This window comes from Bombus vancouverensis, chromosome 11 (genome assembly GCF_051014615.1).
Source record: "Bombus vancouverensis nearcticus chromosome 11, iyBomVanc1_principal, whole genome shotgun sequence".
Classification (NCBI taxonomy): domain Eukaryota; kingdom Metazoa; phylum Arthropoda; class Insecta; order Hymenoptera; family Apidae; genus Bombus; species Bombus vancouverensis.
In genome coordinates, this window is record NC_134921.1 from 6,698,720 (window position 1) to 6,720,380 (window position 21,661).

General features: G+C 40.0%; 1 protein-coding gene across 5 annotated transcripts in view; it reads right to left on the reverse strand.

Annotated features, from left to right (window-relative positions):
* Nucleotides 1-21,661, reverse strand: part of Dll (homeotic protein distal-less) — a 113,760-nt gene that overhangs the window by 89,252 nt on the left and 2,847 nt on the right. For 3 of the 5 annotated variants that reach the window (XM_076622939.1, XM_076622938.1, XM_033349604.2), the window contains exon 2: nt 13,016-13,239. In XM_076622939.1, coding sequence (XP_076479054.1) covers nt 13,016-13,239 — 224 coding nt within the window. Of the gene's footprint in view, nt 1-13,015; nt 13,258-21,661 lie in introns of all 5 variants that reach the window. The other 2 variants (XM_076622937.1, XM_033349594.2) reach the window with 1 other exon arrangement.

Genomic DNA, 21,661 nt, shown 5'->3' on the forward strand with positions numbered 1-21,661 from the left:
ATCATTATCATCGCTTAATAACAGGCATTACTGCCAACATTGAAATAATGTGTGTGTACCCCAAGCTGGCTCAGCCATGGCTGACTCATTCCTACACCATCGCGAAAGATACTCCCTTTCTCTCTCTCTCTCTCTCTTTCTCTCTCTCTCGCGATCTTTTCTACTTCCATTCTTCCCTTGTCGTTTCTTTGTTACACACGATCTTCACCACCACTATCAACATTATGCTTTAACATCGCCACCTACTCTTTCTTCCTGTTTCTCTATGAATCTCATGAACTGACGTGCATATATATACGTGGGTATACAGGGGGCACAGAGGATCTTCGCACAGACGATCTTCGTACAGAGGATCACGGGTTGATATCGTAGGCTGGGGCGCCCTTTTTACCATAAAGTTGGTCAGGTGCAAGAGCGCGCGCCACAAACGAAACGCATTGCGCCGCCGGTGATCTTCCTGAAAGATCTTCGAAGAAGGCGGGGAACGGGAGGAGGCTTTCGTTCCCTTCTTGGTGCAGGGATTCCTCGCACGAGGGAGGAAGGAAGAGGGCGCGCTTCTGCCGGTCGAAACCCCTCGAGCCTGTTTTGCGCGAATTCTTTTCGACTCCGCCGTGGTTCTCCAACCCAAGGGACCGCGTTTGCTCATCTCCTACGTCCAGATATTTTTAGTTTCGGCATCGTAATAATTTCTCAGAAAGTCGAACGCTCTTTCTTTCACCCCCTTGTTCACGCTTTTTATCAAGCTCGGGGTGAAAAGTTTACCATTTGAAGAATTATGAAGTTAAAAAAGAAATATAGAATCGTGTGGAAGATACAGAAGCATAATTTCTGAGGTTAATAAAAGGCGACACTGTGATTCTTGTTTAATTACATAGAAGGCATGTTTATTCATCATCCCTGAATTGAACCTTCTTTATGATTACACTCATTAACCTTCAATTGGTATGGTGAAATGCTGGTTACGTAACCAGTGGGGTAGTGTCAATGTGATAAAAGAAGTAGGTTAAACGTACGCTTTATCTAGCCGGCCATACCATTGTGCTCGTGTTAATGTCTGTTCTATAACTTGCTATTAGTTTCTGTGTTGAAGGAAGAATAGAAAAAGATCAAAATTCTATGCAACTGTTTCGAATTTGTTTAATATCACTTGTCAGAAATCATGATATATAAAGTTCCATGTTACTATCATGACTTTTTGAGTCACGGCTTCTCCACTGAAAGAGTAATAATATATTTGAAATATCAACAATTTTCAACATGTAAAAAAATTAACTTTGTAACTGAGTTTGCTTTAAAATGTCACAATTATTCGATAAAATTATATCGTTTAATAAGAAGAATATTTAACTCTTCTTTTGATAATAAACAACAGACATGAATATTTAATTTTATATTTTATTAGAAGCTTGCAAAATCCAAAGACTGTTGGCTAAAGTGTAAAAGAAACTATATTTTTCACTGCTAAATAGTTGAACAATGAATAATTCTTTACTTCGAACCAACTTCAATTCCCTGAAGACTTAGTCACACACCACTTTTCTAGTGAACCTATCAACGATCTAATCTTAGGACTCTAACGAAAAAAAAAGAAAAATAATTGAAATTCTATCGAACTGTTCGATAGACAAGAAATCTTCGATATCGTTATTATAGCGGAAACAAGAGAATCTTTGAAAAGCTTGAAGAAATCACGGTGTACACGCGACCAGAGTATTGGGCGAAATAAAAGGCGCCCCTTATTCGTGGCGCCCCTCATAACTCGTCGACACGGTGGCGCTAATTTTCGCGTGGTGTACTAAAAAAATCGTGGCGGACTGGCGTTTCTGCAAACATCGAACTCGTCTGCCGGTAATTATTGGTATTTGAGGCACTGTGGGAGGTCCCGCGAGGCACGCCAGCTCTTTCGATCCACGTACATGAACACGCCGCTGCGTGAAAATAATTATCGGCCTTCTCCGGTTCTTCAAGAGTCCGGACCTGCCATCGGTGAAGAGAGAAAGAACCACGCCAAGGGGAAGGGGGACACCTTGGCAGCCATCGATAAAGGAAAGACGAGTTTCCGCCGCTCTTTTACCTTCCTTTTCCTTTCTCCCGATTGGAAAAATGCGATCGCCTTTTGTTTCTTTTCTACACTATGCTTGAATTTTATCTTTGGTACTTTAAAATTCGAACGTGATAGAAAATAGTTTTGCTAGAATTTTATTTGATGCATTTATGAGAAATTGAAAGGTACAGGAATTCACAGAACGCAGATTGACATGCAGACAGAATGCAAAAATTACACGTTTGGATATGGAATAGTCGAAGTGAGAATATTGTGGGCAATTTGTATTAATATTTTCATAAAGTCCCGTTCAATAATTGTAGACTTGTAATCGCAGACGGATAATCGCGTAAGTCCTACAAATGGATAAATTTTCTTACGATTGAAAACACCAATTACTAAAAAGCTTTTCCATCCCCGCAATAACAAGAAAATTGAAATGTCGTGCTGTATCCATCCAATTCAACCGAAACGACAGTCGTCACGAACCTTAAACTCTTCATTGTGATCCACAGAGCCACAGAATCGAATAATTCGTTTACAGTTAGTGGAAGTTTCTTTATCAGTGAGAGACAGTTAGCAGAAATTCCACAGTTCGTGTTAATATTTGCTCGGTCGCGGGAAAAAAGAGTTGTGGTCGCAAGATTCGACAGAACCGTAAAACGTTTGAAAGAGAAAGATTAACAAGAGCCGGTGGTTAAACGGGAGGTGGAAAAAAAGTAGGCAATTACTTCAAGGATAAAGATTTGCTCGGGTTTTACAGGCGTAATCGCAAATCGCCGCGGCGGATTTATTTTATTTTTATTTTTCGGCCCATTGAACACTATTAATTACCTTCGATATTTTCCATCACGAGGAACGGAGTAGCACGACATGATTACGTCAAGCGTGTATGACACGCGTGAAACGCCAGGCGAAACAGTGCACGAGTTTCGTAGTCTGGGCAGAAAAACTAGTATTACTAGATTCGCTTTTTTATTAACCGGGAACGGTTAAATGTGTTTCCCTGACGAGGACAAAAAGTAACGCGCGATTGAAAGCATCAAATATTAACAAGAACGTCGAACGGCAGTGGCTGATAACGAGCGTGAAATTTGTCTTTCGTGAAAAACGAACAGACTCCTGGTGCTTCAAAGAAAAAATCAAGAAATTTTATCGAGTAAAGTATTATTTCAAGCATAAATTCATTTCTAGCTGGTATCACTGTGATATCGTACCAAGGTTGACAAGATGCACGATTTATAAACGTATGAAACGTATGCGAAAGAAAACTCGACTATTAAAGCAATATTTATGTGGAACGTTGATCGAGTAAAAACTGTCGGGTATATCTGGGTGAAGGAAAGTACACAGCAAGCCCGAAGACGTATGATTATAGCGACAACGCAGGCCATTAGACAACGGAAACATCAATCCTGTAGCGCGTTGCATCGTGTACGACAACTTTCGTCGAATCCGAGGGAAAGTTTAAACCGTGTCGTTGCCGACGACGATGCTGTCGCCGGACATCGTACAATAAAACAGACTGGACACGAATAAAGGGATGCGCACACGCATAAAGCGATTCAAACGTACCAACAGTGACTATAGTGATTCGTTGCGAGCCTCGTTTGGAGGAACAAATTACTCGTTTCCTCTCATCGATGTCCTATTCGAAGGATTGTTATTGAAGAATTATAGGCTGATAAATATTTTCAAAATATCTCTTCCGAGTCTGCAAATTCTACTAATTATTTCTGTACTAATATTTTATAAGATGATGTGAGCGTTATTTTGGCTTTTGTGTGCCAAATCAAAGGAAAGCAAGTGTTTTTACTTAACCATAGAATTCTTTGAAGACTCTTATAAAAGAGATTCATACTAGAAGAATTCGTCACAAGAAGAATCGTCGTTTTCTTTTATTTCTCTGATTTAGGATATTCAGATGAACCAGCGAAGATTGTTTTTTTTTTTCAATAATGAAAAATTAGCTGTTAATAACTGCTCCGAACTAGACATGGGCCATAATCTATTGATTGCATTTAAGTCTTTTCAGAATTATACGCAATTTTCACTACTATTAAACATTTTTGCAACTTTAGAAATTTCATCACTGTTAAAATCTCCAATTCCATTATAATTCGCTAGTTCCCAAGCCCAAAATGTAGCTCGGAAATACTTCTTTCGACAGTGATGCTTTAACGAATGCAGAAGGATGAAAACAAAAAATAGATAATGCAACGGGTTAACGAGCCATGTTAGATAACAAGGCCAGGCCGGAATAAAATTGAATTAAACAATGTCGTGCACGATTCACGTGGATCACGGGTGGATGTACGAAAATACACAAGGGCGCGCGTGTGGTCGCACACGAACGTTCCGCGGAATAATAAGTCGTGCCATGCCGCGGATCGCGTGCCACGCCGCGAAACTTTCCCATTTGTAGCCGGTGGTCGACAGATACAAGCCGATAGCGAGACACGTCGCGTCGGTCTGCAGCCTCTATTAGTTTTATTGCGAGAATACACCGATAACGCTACCGAGAGGCTGGCAAACGGGGATGGCGAAACGTAACGCGGAGACAAGAAGTTTTATTCGTCGAACATATCCTTATTTTGACTCGCACGTACGTAACTACCGCGTCGATCAGATAATAACGCGATAAGCTGCGTGGATATCAGTTACTTTGATAGAAAATAGGAAGAAGCATGAGATTGGGAGGATGGAAAGAAAGATTAGAGCGAAGAGGAAGAAAGTTGTTTAGATCGAAGGAAAGAAAAGCAATGAATCGGTTAATCGGTTTCCTTGTAACTACGATGGTAGCTGTTTTATGTCGAGTACGATTCAATACAGTTTTCAGATGAGTTGGTTGCCTTTTAAGGGTATAATAGTTAATCTTCGATTTCTGTTCGTCGTACGGATTTATTAGGATTTCAGGATACCGAGATATTTTATTTTTAAAGAAATTATATTACATATTTGAGATCTTAATTTCAGATATTACGTTGAACAAGAAATTCTTAATTCTTAATTCTTCTTTTCATCACATTACTAAGGTAGTAATATATAATAAATTAGTACCGTTATATATACATCGAATTATATTACAATCTGACACATACTACTATATTATGTTCATAGAATTGATGTGTTAATAGTTACTGAGAAATATAAGGTCCATTAGTCTTTACTATGTTGTCGCATTTTTCATTAAGTTTGCATTACCGCCTTTATAAAAACTTCGTTATTGGTCGCTATTCGTTATCCGTCTAACTTCGTAGAATTTGAATTTTTTCTGTTCAAATAATTTTGCAACAATTTTAATCGCATAGTGCTAACAACAGATCAAATGAATATAGTGAATGCAGCATAAATTCTAAATTTAATTCCTTTATTCTTCCCTTGATATAAAACTATCATATTTTTGTCTTTTTTGTTAACAAAATATCGACAATTTGTCGAGATATACTTGCGGTCGCAATACACACTAAAATACTAAACCATGAAAATAGAGGAATAAATCGTAAATACGTGGTCCAAAAGAATTGTCAAAAAATTCCAGAGTTGTGCCAAGTAGTTTCTTTCATGAGACAAACGAGTAAATATTAATTACTATTACCATACGAACCGCCTAATGCCGTGAAAGACAATACGACTGACATTCGCGTCCAAGCTGGCGCACCACTTTCACGCGGCCGTCGCCAAACACCGGGGCTGAACAAACGGTATTCGCCTAATGATTCATACGCGAGTCCGTCCAGCAGAATCATCAATTATATTCGAGCCATTGTTCCGCGACTAGAGACCGGGCCCCCATTATCTAATACATCTAACCTACAAAACTCGTAGCTATGTCGAGCCATACTCCGCCATAGTCGAGTTCTACCACGAGTCCACCTTTGAATCTGATAATAAACGTCGAACAGAAAGAGAGAGAAACGGTAATATTCTACAACTAGTTATATAAAACTCCTAAATCAAGTAAAAAATTCAGGGACAAAGTTCTACTGCTTACAAATCGACTTATAAGAATTTTCATCTGATTTTCATGTTTGATTTATAGCAGGCGATCGAGACGGTAATTATTAATTAATTGATGGTAATAAACATTGAACAGAAAGGAAGAGAAATATTCTGTAGCTGTATAAAGCTTCTAAATCAAATAAAAAAGACTCACAGACAAAATTTATCTGATTGCGAATCGATTCATAAGAATCTTCATTTGAATTTTACGTTTGATTTATAATGGCTGATCGAAATATAATAAGAGTCATTAATTAATCGTTTCATTGTTCCTTGGCGAGAAACTGAGTTCGTTATCTGTAGTCGATCGGTATTGATAAGTACAGACGAAAGGCTCGCCAAAGTAGCACCGGAGGCATGTGTACGACGCCAGTGATAGTCAGATAAATGGACGCAGATAAACGAGCGGAAAGCGAGGGAAAGGTTGGAGATACGGGGCGGAAAGACACATGTACGAGCGGTTATTCGCGAATCGACGTCTGTTGCGACCACGTTTCGAAAGTGATCCGGTGTTACGTAGTGTTCCGGTAGCTAGGAAAAGATAATGTGCTTTTTTGTTACATTTTCTTTTTTTTTATCATCTTTGCCTTTTGATTAGAAACCAATCGGCTCCAAAGAATACTTAATTTTATTTTACTGCTTTGGTCTTATAGGAAGTTTTAGAAATTTCTGCACATAAATGCCTTCAATAAGTAAAAGAACAAATAAGCAAGTAGATTTGTCATATACCGTGTTAATTTTAATATCAAAAATAGTCGTATATAATTTATTACAGTAAATAGAATTATTAAATAATCTGAAATACTGTCTAAGTCTGTGGTAACGGAAAAGACGCAGATAATTGACGCACTACTTAAAACATGGTTTTTCGCGTCACATTGATTTACATACCTATCACGTGTGTGCCCGTACATTGTATTTTAATGATCGTTTTAACATCAATTTTTCTTACAATACTGTGCGAATAACATGTCAATCACTCGAGTTGTGAGACCTTTTTGTTTCTATTTGCTTGGGCGTTGTGATAATATCATAGTAGCAATTCCATAATTGTTGTGTATCAAACCTTGCAATATTAAACCAGAGTAAAGAATATTTCTAAAGAGAGAAATTTAATCTAACATTTTGAATAATCAAGAAATTCAATTTTAATTTGTCTTTCACTTCTCTATAGTATTTCGCTAGTAGAATGAAAAATATAAAAAGGAAAGATAAACGAGGTTTCGCTTGTCTATTTGAAAGACCTCTTTTCCTTCACTTCGAAATCTTTCTCTCTTTTTCCATCCGAAGATCACGTCGATCGATCAATCGAATCGAGAAGCCCGAATCACTTTTTCTTCCATGAGCAAAAGATCGTGTAACGCGATCTTCATTTTTCATCCTCTTAGTTCCATCTCCTGCACATACCAACGTCTCAAACTACATACACATTTACGATTCACGTTTGGATATATACTCGCTCATGCATGAATAATAATTATTTGCACGTTAATTTTCACCTTAATTCCCACGCCTCTCGGATTTTCTGCAAATGCGTCGCGTGTTGCATCAAAATTTTCTGCGACCTTGATCCTGATGCACGAACGGTACCAGTCAGTTGTTTATTAATCACTGTCCAAAGGTGTTGAGGATATGTGGATAAAGGCAAGAAGAATTCGTTACATGAAACTCTAGTTAATCCTGGTTCATTCCTATTAAAGAATGTTGGCACACGAATCAAAGAATAAATCTTGCATTGCAAACCGTTCCTGTTATAGAAAGTTTCGTTGGAGAGAATGGAAAAATCTCGTTTGAATTCTCGAAGTTCCACGCAATGGCGCGCGGATAAATGCAGCGAAAGGCGTTACACTGTCGATCGATCGTTGGTTTTATATATCGCCCTTTGAGTGACAGCATTATCTTATTCCCGGAGCGTACAAAGTGATCGATGTAGAGGGGTAGTTCGGCTCGATCGTTCACCGGTCGTCGTAATATCGATATCGAGTACTATCTACGTCTTTCATGCCCCTTTCAATAATAAATAACAGGAAGTATAGAGGATGATCCACCGGTGCGTAGCTTTCGATGGCCACTTAGAGAGGTGCTGGAACTTGCGAAGCGTGTTAGACACCCTTAAGGAAACCTTACGTAAACCTTGATAGAATATTTTCAGAATATAAACATACATTTAAATGAACATTGAATAAAACCATGGCTGAATTTTTTGTGAATATTGGACAAAGCTTTGCACGAGTTTCGAGTGAATTTTGGAATGAATTTTGAATGAGACCTTGGGTATTAGACGAACTTCGGATGATTGGTCGGAACATTGGTCAAACTTTTTCAGCAGCGTTAGTTTCAGAACATTGAATAAACCTCTGAGTGAATTTTAAGTAAATCTTGGATAAGTATTGTAAACAACTGAATATTAGACAAACTGTGGATGAAATTCTTAGGTGAAATTCGCACATTAGATGCGCACATTGAACGAACCTTTGAATGACTGTTGAGTGAATTTTGGACGAATATCGAGCGAAAGTTGGGTGTACCCTGGATACCTCGAATCTTCGGGGGTAAACGTACTTTGGAACATTCAGATTTCGAATTCACTCGGCGTGCGGTTCTTCCCTTGGTGTGCGCGACTTTCGAATCTCGTTTCGACGCGTTGGCATTCCCAGGGCCAATGAGGAGAGATCGACCACGTTGGTCGGCGAAGACGAAGAAAAAGGAACCACCACGCCCAAGGTACGTGGCAGGAACGCAGACGGTCGTGTTGGTACCTATGTAGCCGCGTCTACGTGTCTATCCCCTTTGCACGTACACGTTCCTGGCCGCGACGATGTGTACTTCGCGTGTACAAGTACTCTCTATCCTTATTGCCTGCTTTCTTTCTTTCTCTTTCTCTCTGTCGGTGTAGCAGCACAGCGGCACGAACGCGCTACCACGTCCTCAAATTGAAGTCTCGAAGAAAAAGAGATGCGTGGCCTCACTTCTCTGGTTCAGATCTCCTCCACCGTTCTTTCTTCTTCTTCTTTTCGTATCGTCTTCGTCGTTTTCCGTGGCGAAGTTGAACACCACGAGCAAACCAAAGGGCAACCGAGAAGAAGGAAGGAAGGGAGAGGAAGGGAAAGGCGCGGATAAGAAGATGTCGAAGAAGGGACGACACAGAGGGAAAGAGATACAAAGAGACGAAGCGGTTTCGAAGCGAGGAGGAGGAGACCAGCAACGAAGGGAAGATGGAAGAGTCTCTGAAGGCTCTGTAGGCGCCATGTTGCTGGCGATGACAAGAAACCCGATGCGACGGTAGCAGGGCCAACGGAGCAGGCACAGGCGCTTGCTCGAACGCCTTGATTGGCCGATTACAGATTATACACGGTACACCCTGAAGAGATGCATCGGCCGTAAGCTTCGTCGGGATCAGCTACCGCGGTGCCGCGGAGACTTGGTCGAAGATGTTGCATCGAGTATGATTCACGAAGCATCGCAATGGAAACTACCCTTGTGTGGAAAAGAAATAGTAGAAAATAGAGAAAGATATTGAAGAAGCTTTAGAAATAGGTACGTACCTTCGCTAAACTTGAGAATTCTGAGAATTTAGATTGACGAGGATAGATCGTTGTTTAATACAGTAATTTTATCGATCGATCATTTTTTCAGGAATTTTTCTTCTTAAAGTACAGTTCAAGAATCAGAAGCTTTGTAGTGGAATGTACTCTTATGATGAAAGAAAGGGGCGAAATATGGGCAATACCGAAGAAATGCTAGGAAAAGCTATATAAAATTTAATAATTCTGTGAATTTCGATTCGATGAATGTAGAAATCACTGTGTTAATTTCCTTCACAAATTTCGCACGTTGAATTGCGCTTAAAGACTCGGAAGCTTTGTATTAGAAGCTGACCTCATATAAACAGGAGAAGTGAAACGTGAATAATATTGAAGAAACTTAAGAATTCCGTGAATTTAGATACGGTGACGATTAATCATTTTTGCCAGCGATTTCCTCCTTTGAATTATACTTTTCATATTTCTTACAAGAGGAAAATATTGACATTCTTCTTTACGCGTCAAATTTTGTGACAGTGCAAACGAATTATGGATAACTCAAGACTTTCTAGTTCTCCCTCAAAGTAACAGATTGAATTCACAAATGGAAAATTCCGATTCTAGAGTCTTCTGTTGAAAGTCAACCAGTCGGAATGCTCTGTTCCGTGTTATTTTGCAAACAACCTGACACGGTGCCGCGATTACTCATCAGCCTGCGTCGAGCTCGATTCTCTGGCAGAAGGAGAAAGGGGAATAACTCCCGCGGAGCTCAGACTAATGAAATTATCCGGTCCGGGACCCCCTGCAACGACATCAGCAACCTACGACAGCCAGTTATCCCGTGATTACGCGATACGCAGTTACGTATCACGATGTGTGTACCTATGAGAAAACCTCTAGCCTTTTGACATCTATTGAACCCCCGGGGAAGGAAGGAGGGGGGGGGGCTAAATACAAATAAATCAATTTGGGGTCAATTTCCATTGTGAAATCAGGGCTATTATTTGACATACTTAATATATACGACCAATAAATCATAGTTTAACGCACTGATTGTATCTAAAGTACGTATTGCTATTTCTCTGCGGAAGCTGCACACACTTTTTATCAAACGTCTTTCCTTAGTTATCTCTGGTATGTTTGATGTAATTAATTATATTTGTTTCAATTGCACGGTTTAATGTTTTGTTTCTTTTTCTGTTAACTTTTGTGTTAAAAATCTTCATTAATATCTAGCCTCAAAAAATGCAATGATTGAATTAGTGGTTATTTTTTAGAATCTAGTAGATTAATTTTAGATAAATGAGACGGCGCAACGTATACGTCACTGGCAGGGAATGTGTAAATCAACGAGCAATACCGATACATCCGATTTCACAGGGAAATTTTTGAGAATATTCTAAGAAAATTATGCGTAATAATACAAAAAGTCTGGTAATTGAAACAGGGGAGAAATAATAGTCTTATAAATAATTGAATAACGAGAAAAAGATTCTTCCATGATTTTTACGATAACTCAAACCTTCCACATGAATTAATCGTAACAATCAATCACTGCGGAGCTGATCACTATAATCTCGCACCATCTATATGGCATTGATAAACGCAGTTGAAGGAATTTTCCCTCGGTTCGCTTCTTTTTCCAGTCGAAAGTAGTCAAAACTTAATTAGGGTAACCGGATTCAATCGAAGAGTCGTAAAACTGACAAAACTTGAAGGATTTCGCAAAATCACGAATGCAGCTTTAATCGAGTACATTGCCGACATAGCGCATAAATCGTGGTCAGAGATATATCGAAATTAAGATTTCGCAAGCGGGTACGGTTCGTTTCAATTAGCTCGAAGGCGCTATCGCGGTCTAATAAATCGTTAATTGGGAGTCGTGGGATTATCCGCAAGAAATTCATGACTTCGAAGAGACCAGCGTCAATTAGCTTTTGACCATAGGTTCAGCCTAATAAATCGTTAATTGGAAACCAAACCGGATAATTAGCGGAAAGCCAGTACCGATGTCCACCGTGAAAAACTAAAAAACTTCACGATCGTCCGGCTACTGGAATTATTTATGATCTTCTCGTTAGTGTCTCGCGGCTGATTTTCTCCCTGTTGCCGATACGCTGCACGTTAGTACTGGCAACCCTATCCTCCCGGTGTCCAGGGCGTGGCGGATCGGTGATTTAGTAAAGTCATTTGTGCCGATAATGCTGACAGATGCTGTCCATCGAGAGTCCTGTTACCCTGGACTCTCCGTGCAACAGGATCTTCTCGTGGTTTCGAGGGGTGGACGCGAAACATGACTATGTTTCGTGGATACCGCGCGGAAATTTGAAGAAAAGTTGCACACGTGGATTAATTATAAAAATAGAAGGGTTTTACTAGTAAAGCTTCGCGGAAAATATCGTACCGCGTTTGAAGATAACTATAGTTTCGAATTTAGAATGCAATTTTGGGAGATTAAAAGGCATACGACACGTAGCTGTCACTTGTGAATATTACACGGAAGTTTGAAAAAAAGACAGCGTATATGGATTGATTAAAAAGTACAAGAATTCTATTAGCGGAGTATTATTGGAAAAATTTGAGCTGCGCTTGAAGATTATAAATTAATAAGATTGTAGCTTCTGATATCGAATGCAATTTTGGAAGAGTCAGGTCGGAAAATGTGAAACGTGAAAGATCGCCTCTCGTGAATATTGGAGGGTGAAATATTTTGCAGATAGAAAAATTGTTGAATTATATACAATTGTAAGATTGTGGAAAAGTTTCGATATGGGAAGATTCAGGGGGAGAATACGGAACGTGTCTTTAGCACGTGGATTAAATTAAATCTGCACGACTCGTGAACTAATCATACTTTAAGAATTCAAAGCTGGTCAGTTTCCTTCATGGAATGTAATTTATTTCAGCGATTCAGAATGCACAATTGTACAATTCGAAGAATGCAGACAAGCCATGACAATCTGTTCGGTAAATACACGCGGTAAAAATCCACTGAAGAAGAATATCTTATACAAATTAAATTAATTTAAACCAACATTTGCAGTGATTCTCAGGGATTATACCAGAAATTTTCCGCGCCTTCCTCTATCTTAATGCAACATCCAAGGATATTACGAGCGTTCTTAGAGGAATTTTCTTGCCATACGAAGCTGAACGCGTACCGAATGAAATTTTCATGGAAACCTCGCTTAATTGCCAGGAGATAACGTGAAAACGCAGTGGATTCCAGGCGTAAGAGTCACGGAACAACGTAAGCCCCGTGTTGATTCGCGTGACGAGTGCAGCGTTCATCATCCCACCGACGATGTAGTGCACGTGAATTTCGTTGTACGTGAGAACAACGTACGTCGTATTAGTACTTCCGTGAGAGAAAATTGATCGCGAAAAGAAAGAAGAATTAAAGAAACAAGCACGACAAAAAAATAAAAAGAAATATAACACTTACCTGGGTTTGCGTTAGTCCAAGACTCGCCGCGAGCTCCGCTCTTTCTGGTAGCGCGAGATATTGCGTTCTCTGGAACCGCCTGTTAAGCTGTTGCAACTGAAGGCTGCTATAGATCGTCCGTGGTTTCCTCATCTTCTTGCCTTTACCGTTTCTCAAGGAACCGCCGCCACCACCGCCGAGCTCGTCGACGAGACTGCCACCCTTGTCACCCAATGGCGAGAGGTCTGCGAACATGCACCACCCTAACATCAACTTTCAGAATCCTCATCACCGATTGTGTACGAACTAAAGAGAAATTTAACGAAAACCTAAACAAAACTATTCGACAGATACTTGATTTATGATACATTTAGAACGATAGAACGATTTAATTATCTGATCCAAATTCGAAACGATTCGTTGACGTTTGTGGGAAGAGAAAAGAACGGAAGGAATGGAAAGAGAAATTAGTTGAACGCATTATAACATCGAAAGAAAAGGATGAAAGGCTTGTCGAAGATCGCGACAAAGGTTCGGGCGTAGGTAGCCGCGATAAATCATGATTAATCTCGTGTAATTTGCCACGTGTGATCGCTATCGTGGCGAACAATATCGGAGTGCTAACCATAGTGTAATTAATTAAAAAAAATTGTTATAAATTAATCATCGAATAATTACGCACCGACTAAATAAACGCATCGTGCCAGCCCGGCGAACGCTATCGTACGTACGATCGCGCCATTATGTTTATACCCTAATTACAATGTAGCGTAATACGGCGCGCGGTGTGAATCCTTGAACGTAACACAGTCATTTAGAAATCCAAACAGGCCAGCCTTGTCATTTTCCACCTAATGCGGCGCGTTCAAGGAAATGTCATCCTGGAAAATTCACCATGTCTATGTGTGCATGCTATGAAAATCCGCATAGTAAAACATACATCAACATGGCCTCCATCGAACAGGTGTAGCAGAAAATTCTCGAACGTGGCATGGTTGATAACAAAACTTGTAATTACCAACTTTTGAATTAGTAATTCGAAATTTCTAACTACTTGCGCGCGATCTTCTACCTTTATGAAATTTATAGCGATCAGTTGGATATGCATACGACGCGTGTATACATACATACGATATGATTTTTATGATTTATTGCTGGCCATGTCACCAGTAACGGGGGCGTGGAAGACTGACCCGTGGATCAACGAGTTTCAAGATCGATCGCGGAACGACACGGAGATTTTGATTACGCGTAAAATGGCAGATATTAACAAGCAACCCCTGCTATACTTGATCTTTTCTTGCCAGGTTATATATGTACGTACACCATACTTGGCGGGATATTTACGATACGCAATCGCGTGTTAGGAGGAGTTACGGGGTCTTTCCATCGGCAAGGATTCTTCCAGAAGGCGGTGTCCTTCGTTTAACGAGACGTTTTTGCGCTGTCGTGACCGGTATCGTCGAATACATTAACCTACACGATTTTATGTCAGGTTGAACGCGATAATGCTTATTCGGTGTTTTATCGTGGCAGGTCAGTGGAGCCATGATGTCGCCGAATATAACGTGTCATTTCGAAAGGAATAATAGCCGTCCCGTTATCTTTACGCATTTTTATGCAATGTCTTTGACATATAGCGACGCGCTATTGATAGGACGCACTATGTTTCTGTGGAAAATATCGTAGCTTAATTAAATACTGAGAAAAACTGTCTTTTTGCCGCGATTAATTAAAATTTTCAATTTTTAAATTCAACGTGTTGACCACTACTGGTAAGCAAGTTCATGGTACATTTATAATGTAGCATATTTTCTGAGAATGATGGTAATCGAGCTTTCATTCTATCTGATTTCGGAATTAGATATGCGCTTCTTTTATTCCGATGGATTTATTACCTGCTTTTGAAAAGGTTTATATTTTTTGAACCTAAGCAATAATTTTCCTTTCCTATTATCAATTTTAATATGAACTTAGAAAATCTACAAAAGTTTCTTCATGCTTTCCTCTTTCGTTTGAAAATCAGGGAAAATATCGATATGGTAAAAGGAACGGTACTCGAAAGAATTTCTATTTCATCATCGATTATCCATAAATCCCAAGAAACATAAAACTAGAACACACTGACACTGCACACCAAACCGATACGAATTACCATTTCTATCCTATTAGATTTCCAATTTTTGTACATTTATGGACAGTCTAAAATGCATGAGATATGCAAAAATATTGAAAATATCCAAAGTAGAATCTCCACTTAGAATGCATTTCTATATCGAATCTTCATAAAAATACAAATTTACATAAGTATCCGTCTAAGCACAAACATCGTGAATTACGCTATAATGCATATACCAAACACATTGCCAATCATTTCATTGATTATGAATGAATCACCGCGATAATCACAACCTATGATGCAACATCGTGGCACAGAAGTGCATAAAAGCATAAAGTTCAGTGAAAACTGTAAGAAAAATCGGGAAACGAAGGAGAGGCACGGTTTTACGATACATTTTTCTCGGGAGTGCTTGTGCGTTGCAAGAGCTCGCGGAGTCATTAGCGCGACGGTGTATGCAAAGCGGTCGCTGAAAACCGCTCCGGTCGCGGTGAAACTACTACTTTAGCATAATTCGCGCGGCTCATTTGCGAGCGGTCGTGCGTTCCCTGTTTCCTTTACGCGCGCGTTCCCTTCCCGATTTTCGCGTGTACGCGATCGATCGATCCGCGGCTGCCTGTTATTTCACCGGGAATAACCGTTCTCGAAGAGGCAATTTATCGTCCTATATATCCTCGATGCAGATATAAAAGCAACCACGATACCGTAAAATATAATTAATACACCATTCATCAGAACGAAGAGGTTAACGTTTCGCGAGTGATCAACGATTCTACGCGAGTTTCTGTGAAAAATCGTTTGGTCACGGATCGAAAAGAACTGTGCTAAGCCTCGATGCAGATGAGCGGCGCAGTTGCGATTTCGCTCAGGCGACGATGTATAATTCGATGGGTTTGTGCTTCTAAGATTTGATACAGACGAGCGAGTTTCGTCGCGTGAATGCAGTGTGTTGAATTACGTAGGGAAATATATGTGAGTGAGCGCATTCGCAATAATTTCGCGCGAATTTGCGATGCATAAAAATCGCGAAGCGCGCAGTTCAACATATTTGTATTTACTATATGCTTAGACATATTCGACTGTAACGTGCGAATTTTTCTATTTTTAGCGATTTACGTATAATTCGCTGAATACTAAAAAAGTTGCGTTTATGTACATTGATGTCTATGATAATTTAAGTGACTTCGAAATTTGATAGATATTGCCTGAACACTTTGAATCTAAAATATATATAACTTCTAATCACTGATAAACTTAAAATAATATTTGTGTAAGCATAACAAAAATCCTTTACTTAACTTCTATAGAAAAAATGAAATAAGATATAAAAAATGTATTCCTCAAACAATTATCAGTAATACCGTAGACAAAGGTCAGAAAAGAAAAATCATATATGAAAAAAAAATTCCCAATTTTAGAATTATCTGCGAAGATAAAAATATTCGTTGAAAAATGAAAAAAATAAGAATCCTCATACATATTATCACATGTCCGACAATGAGCGTTATTATATCGCTATATGTGCATTGTTTTCTGTTCGCTAACGTTGCATGCCTGGCAAAAAAACTCTCACGAGAAAAAAACCACTCCTCCGTATCGAGCCTCGTATTTCTAATAACACAATGCACATGACCATGCAATCCAGCTATTCGACGAATAAATCTGTCAAATCTCACACCATCGCCACTAAAAAATCGCAACGTCTCTCTGTGTCCAGCTCTAGCCCTGTCAATGGAATACGAAGTCAAGTCCGAGTAGAAAAACAGCAGAGTTAGAGACGAATAGTTTATCGTCGATCGCAACAGCTAGCCGCGACCGGTGCACTTTGCGTGACGACCATTCGAACCCCACTTTTCTCATTGTCAGCTGGGGGGACGAACCAGGATCCGGTTGAGTGGCAGCCACACGATATCTACGGATGTATCTAAGCCAGAGAAAACACGACTTCCGTGCAAAATCTTCGAACCTACGGGAAGAGAAAAAGGGAAAGAAGAAGAAAATCCATCGTCGCTGCCATCATCATCCATAGAGCAACTTGGAATTTCCATCTTTGAAGATCTGTCGGGTGATCCAATAGTGCTCCAGGTCGGTGTTCCTAATCCTTGTGAAAACAACCGTTTAATACCTAATCCATCACCCTGGCCGTAGACCCCAGAACTCTCTATCCAAAGGGCGCATTGTCTTTGAACCGTTCCGGATTAATTTGACCGGTGGTTGGTCGCTGCCAGGCCCGGTGACTAATGTAGAGTTCGGTAAAGGTAGCCACGCTAATTGGATTCTGGTTCCCGGGATCGTTTGCTTCGTTGCGACTCGACATGGATGGGCTCAACGTCGATGACAAGGCAACGGCCAAACCGAGAAGAAGGCTCGGCCAGGGACGATGTTAATGGACGGTTCATTTGTCGCAACCGATGAGATTGCTCGTTGATATACGGCTACCACCTAACGGTGCACTGTTTGCGCATTGTCGAGTATGAGATCGGTACGGTGGTACACGATTGTGTACACGATACGAGATCGTCCCTTCTTTCGTACTCTCTTGATTCTGACAAGTCGTCGCAAGTAAAGTTTCGGACGACTTCATTAATCCTCCTTGGTTATATGACTGTTCCGATGTCCAATTTCTGATCGATGTTTTTCATGTTTTCGCATGAGATGGGAGTGGAATGGAATTGGGAAAAGAAGATCGAAAGAAGTATAAAATAACATTAAAAAGTTAACAGTTACGATTAACGAAAGGAGATAGCGGTAGAAGGAGTTACGAACTTAGAGTTGTAAAAGTATTTCTTGAAAATTTATATTGCTACATATAGGCTGAATGCATTAAAAAAAAAAACTGTGACGCCAGTGTATACAGGGTGGTTGGTAACTGGTGGTACAAGCGGAAAGGGGGTGATTCTACGCGAAAAAAGAAGTCGAAAATATAGAATAAAAATTTTTTTTCAATTTTCTTTTTTTTTTAAATTTTTCCATCGAGACAACGATCTACGAAATTTGTATATTGTATATGCATTGACAGAAGTCAAAAGAGAATAATCCACAATGTCGGTAGTTGAATTAAAGATTGAGATCAATTTTAGAACAGACATAGATAGATTTTATAGTTTCATTCCATATGGAAATATATAAATGCAGCTAAACTACGAACAGCTTTTAAAAATAACTTATTAAATGTGAATTACGAAACGTTACACGTGACTCGTAGCATGAAGTTGATGGAATGGTATTCAAATATTTCATATATTTCCTTCTTCTCTAAGCACGTTTGACAAGGGTATTAAATTGGAGGTGTCAAGTATTTTGCCAGAAAGGTAGTTGAAAGGAACGACACGCGGCAGGTGGCCAGAGCCCGAGGAGGATGTGCAAACAATAGCGTGCTCCTTTGTAATTAACTCGCGATCGCGATTCTAAAACGATATTTATTATTTAATTAATTCAATCGCTTTCATCAGGCTCCGTGCCTGATTCGCAGAGGATTACGAGCAGCAAAGAGCAACGGGCAAATTCTTTCGTCGCAATTTGTCACACGTGTAAACGAGCTTCTCGTAATGATTAATCACAAACGATCGGCACACGATATGTTCGAATTAACCAATTATCGCTGTACAATTACGACAAATCGCGCGTTACCACGCGGAAGAACGTGTGTAACTTTCTTTAATCGTAAAATACGACAATAAGAACGAAGAAGAAAATGGAAAACGCTTAAGAAAAAGAAAAAGCATTACGATGACCGAGTGATCTACGAGGATCGACGGAGCAATCAATAATCGACGTAGCAACACGTGGCTATCGTTCGATAGATCAATTCTACATTATCGTAACCACTCTCTGAGAACGCTGTTAATGGAGGCAGACATAACGTTACGACACGGCAATCGCGATTTGTCGCCATTCGTTGGAAACACAACGACGAACTCTCTCCTCGAGCAGAATTTTCTATCACGCTAATCCGGTTCTTACGCGAACTCGTCATAGTTCTATCCTGCTGGGGTCCGTTCTAATGGTTTATGAAAACCGAGCACGAAGAAATTGTCATCCTAATGAGAGAAAATGACCTATAATCTGAACGATTCCGTGGAATCGTGGAACCCATTCGAAAGAACGCATCGTAGAACATTTGCCCATTACCGATCACGGACCCTTGGAAAATACGTTCGTTTCTTCCTTCCCATCGATGGTCAAGTATTCGCAATTTTCCAAATCGAGAGGAAAGGAAGGAAGGGAGAAGAAATTGCCGAGAGTCAGAGCCCTCGATCGTTTTACTGGATTCTTCTATGCAACGATGGGTAAACGTATCGTGTAACGTGCGAATATCTCGAGGGACGAACCCTTTTTTCATATACTTCACCATCGGGGGATTCACCGTTTCCTTTCTATCCATATTTATCTATTTTTTTCCTACTCTCCTAGCAATTTTCGACAAACTCACCGATTCAAGATTACCTATAACCGATATCCCAGTGCTTCGAATTACGGAAGGGGTGGTTCCAAACAGGCGAGAACCTCTCGTGGTTTCCATAATGCAGGAACGTTGGAACGTGCACGTTTGCGGCGGTAAAAGACAGGTGGAAAGGAAGAAGAACCATCGGTCATTATTAATTTACGCGATAGATAGGGTTCGCAGGGGAGGTTGTCGATTGTCCCCTTCAGAAAAGACAGAAGCCTATAGCGAGTTCCCGTAGAGAAGGAAAAACTCGTGTAAATTCCTCTTCAATTAATTTAGGATTTTATCGAGTGTCTTCCGTGTCGGGAATACCGTCGCGTCTAAACAACTAAATATTGCACGTTTCTATCGACGGCAGCGACGATATCGTCGCTCGTGTTCGCCGATTCGCGGTTGACAGCTTCATCAGCAAAGCGATACGATATACCACTGGTATTTCGAGCAAACAATTCTAAAAATGACGCATCGTGCTGATCATTTCTTTTCAATCGTTGTAACGACGAGCTTACTTAGCGAGGAATCGATGCTGATTTTTCTTTCACGGCACACGCTGAGAAATTCATAGAACGTTTCCCTTTGTATATGTCAGAGAAGCGTCAGGAATAGAGTTGTGGGCATTTGCTAGATCTCCATTGGAATGGCCATCGCTGTGTTATAACGACGGTACGGTCTGATACTACGAGCATGAACACTGCCGATTCGACAATCAACAGCGGCGATTAGGCACTCGCGACGCTAGTGATAATGGTCTCAGGTTCGATAACGAATCCGCGGTCAACGGGAGCATAGATATACTTGCTCTAACTCAAACGTGTACTGATGGTAAGGCGCTATTCCCTTCCTCGATGAGGTCTCAATAAGGAATGAATCTTCGTCCCAGCGACGCCACCGAGACAAACTCTGGTGGGGTGTCTAAGTACACAAGATCCTCGGATCGACGTCGCTGTCGATTGTTCGATTTTGGGACACAAGCTGCCTGTCCGTTTGCAAAAATCTTAATTGCCGGAAAAACCCAGCTTTTATAGCGAGTCCTCGGGCTAACTGGATTTGTGCTGTGTACGTGCCTCAACATCAGGTATTCAGTGTCCGAAGGAACCATTGGCATGGTCAGATACCTCTATGGGTATTTCCTTTAATGAGTGTCATACTATCGCTCCATACCTTTGACCGCGGCTACGTTCGGCGGATGATCGCCTTGAGCCCAAGTTTATTATCACCAATCGCCAACAAGTACAATTGGGCAGACTGACGGCAAATTGTTTAGTTACAACTGTAAACTTTAATTACAATCTTACGGATTTTCCCGAGTCTCCGACATATATAACAAAATTTGGAAGATTTGAAAGAAGTTGATGGAATTTTGCAATCGCTGATTGAAAATATTCGGAGTACTCTAAACTAATTTTGCAATTCGCAAACCGTTATACGTAGCTAAATAGTTTTACGTGTAAGGGTGAAAATTGTGTGAATTTAAAAATAATTGACTACAAAGGACTTTGCAATTATTGATCGAGAATATTAAAAACATTTTGCGAATGTTTCTTTTCTCTGAACACATTGGTGTGTGAATAATTTCATACATAAGACGAAGGTGAAAATATGTACGTGTATCTAACTGTTTGTATTTCAACTGTCCGCATTTACATATTGAATAAAAATTTCTGTGAATTTTTTAGAGAGCCAAGATGATTTATGAGAGAAACAAATTGCAGTTTCACGGAAGTAAAATCTTATCAGAAAAAAAAAGACAAAGATGAGAAATGCAAAGATGTTTAACGAAATAACAAGCAGCTTTATATATCTAATTGCTTGGCGTTAGCCAATATGTGAATATAAACTAGAAAAAGAGGACAAGATGAAGAAAACATGGATGCATGATTGCATGATGCACAATTGCATATATTGGAATTTAGTTAACTGTATTGAAATATACAGTAAAAACTCGCGTGAACTTCAAAGAAGTTGACGAGGAAAAAACACACGAAGAAGAAGGCGAGGGAAATGTGCAAAGAAACGATGAACAGTTGCGTATCTGACTGCTTGAATATCTAGCGACGCTTTTCGAGGACACAGGGAGGCATCGACTATTCTCATTCAGCCG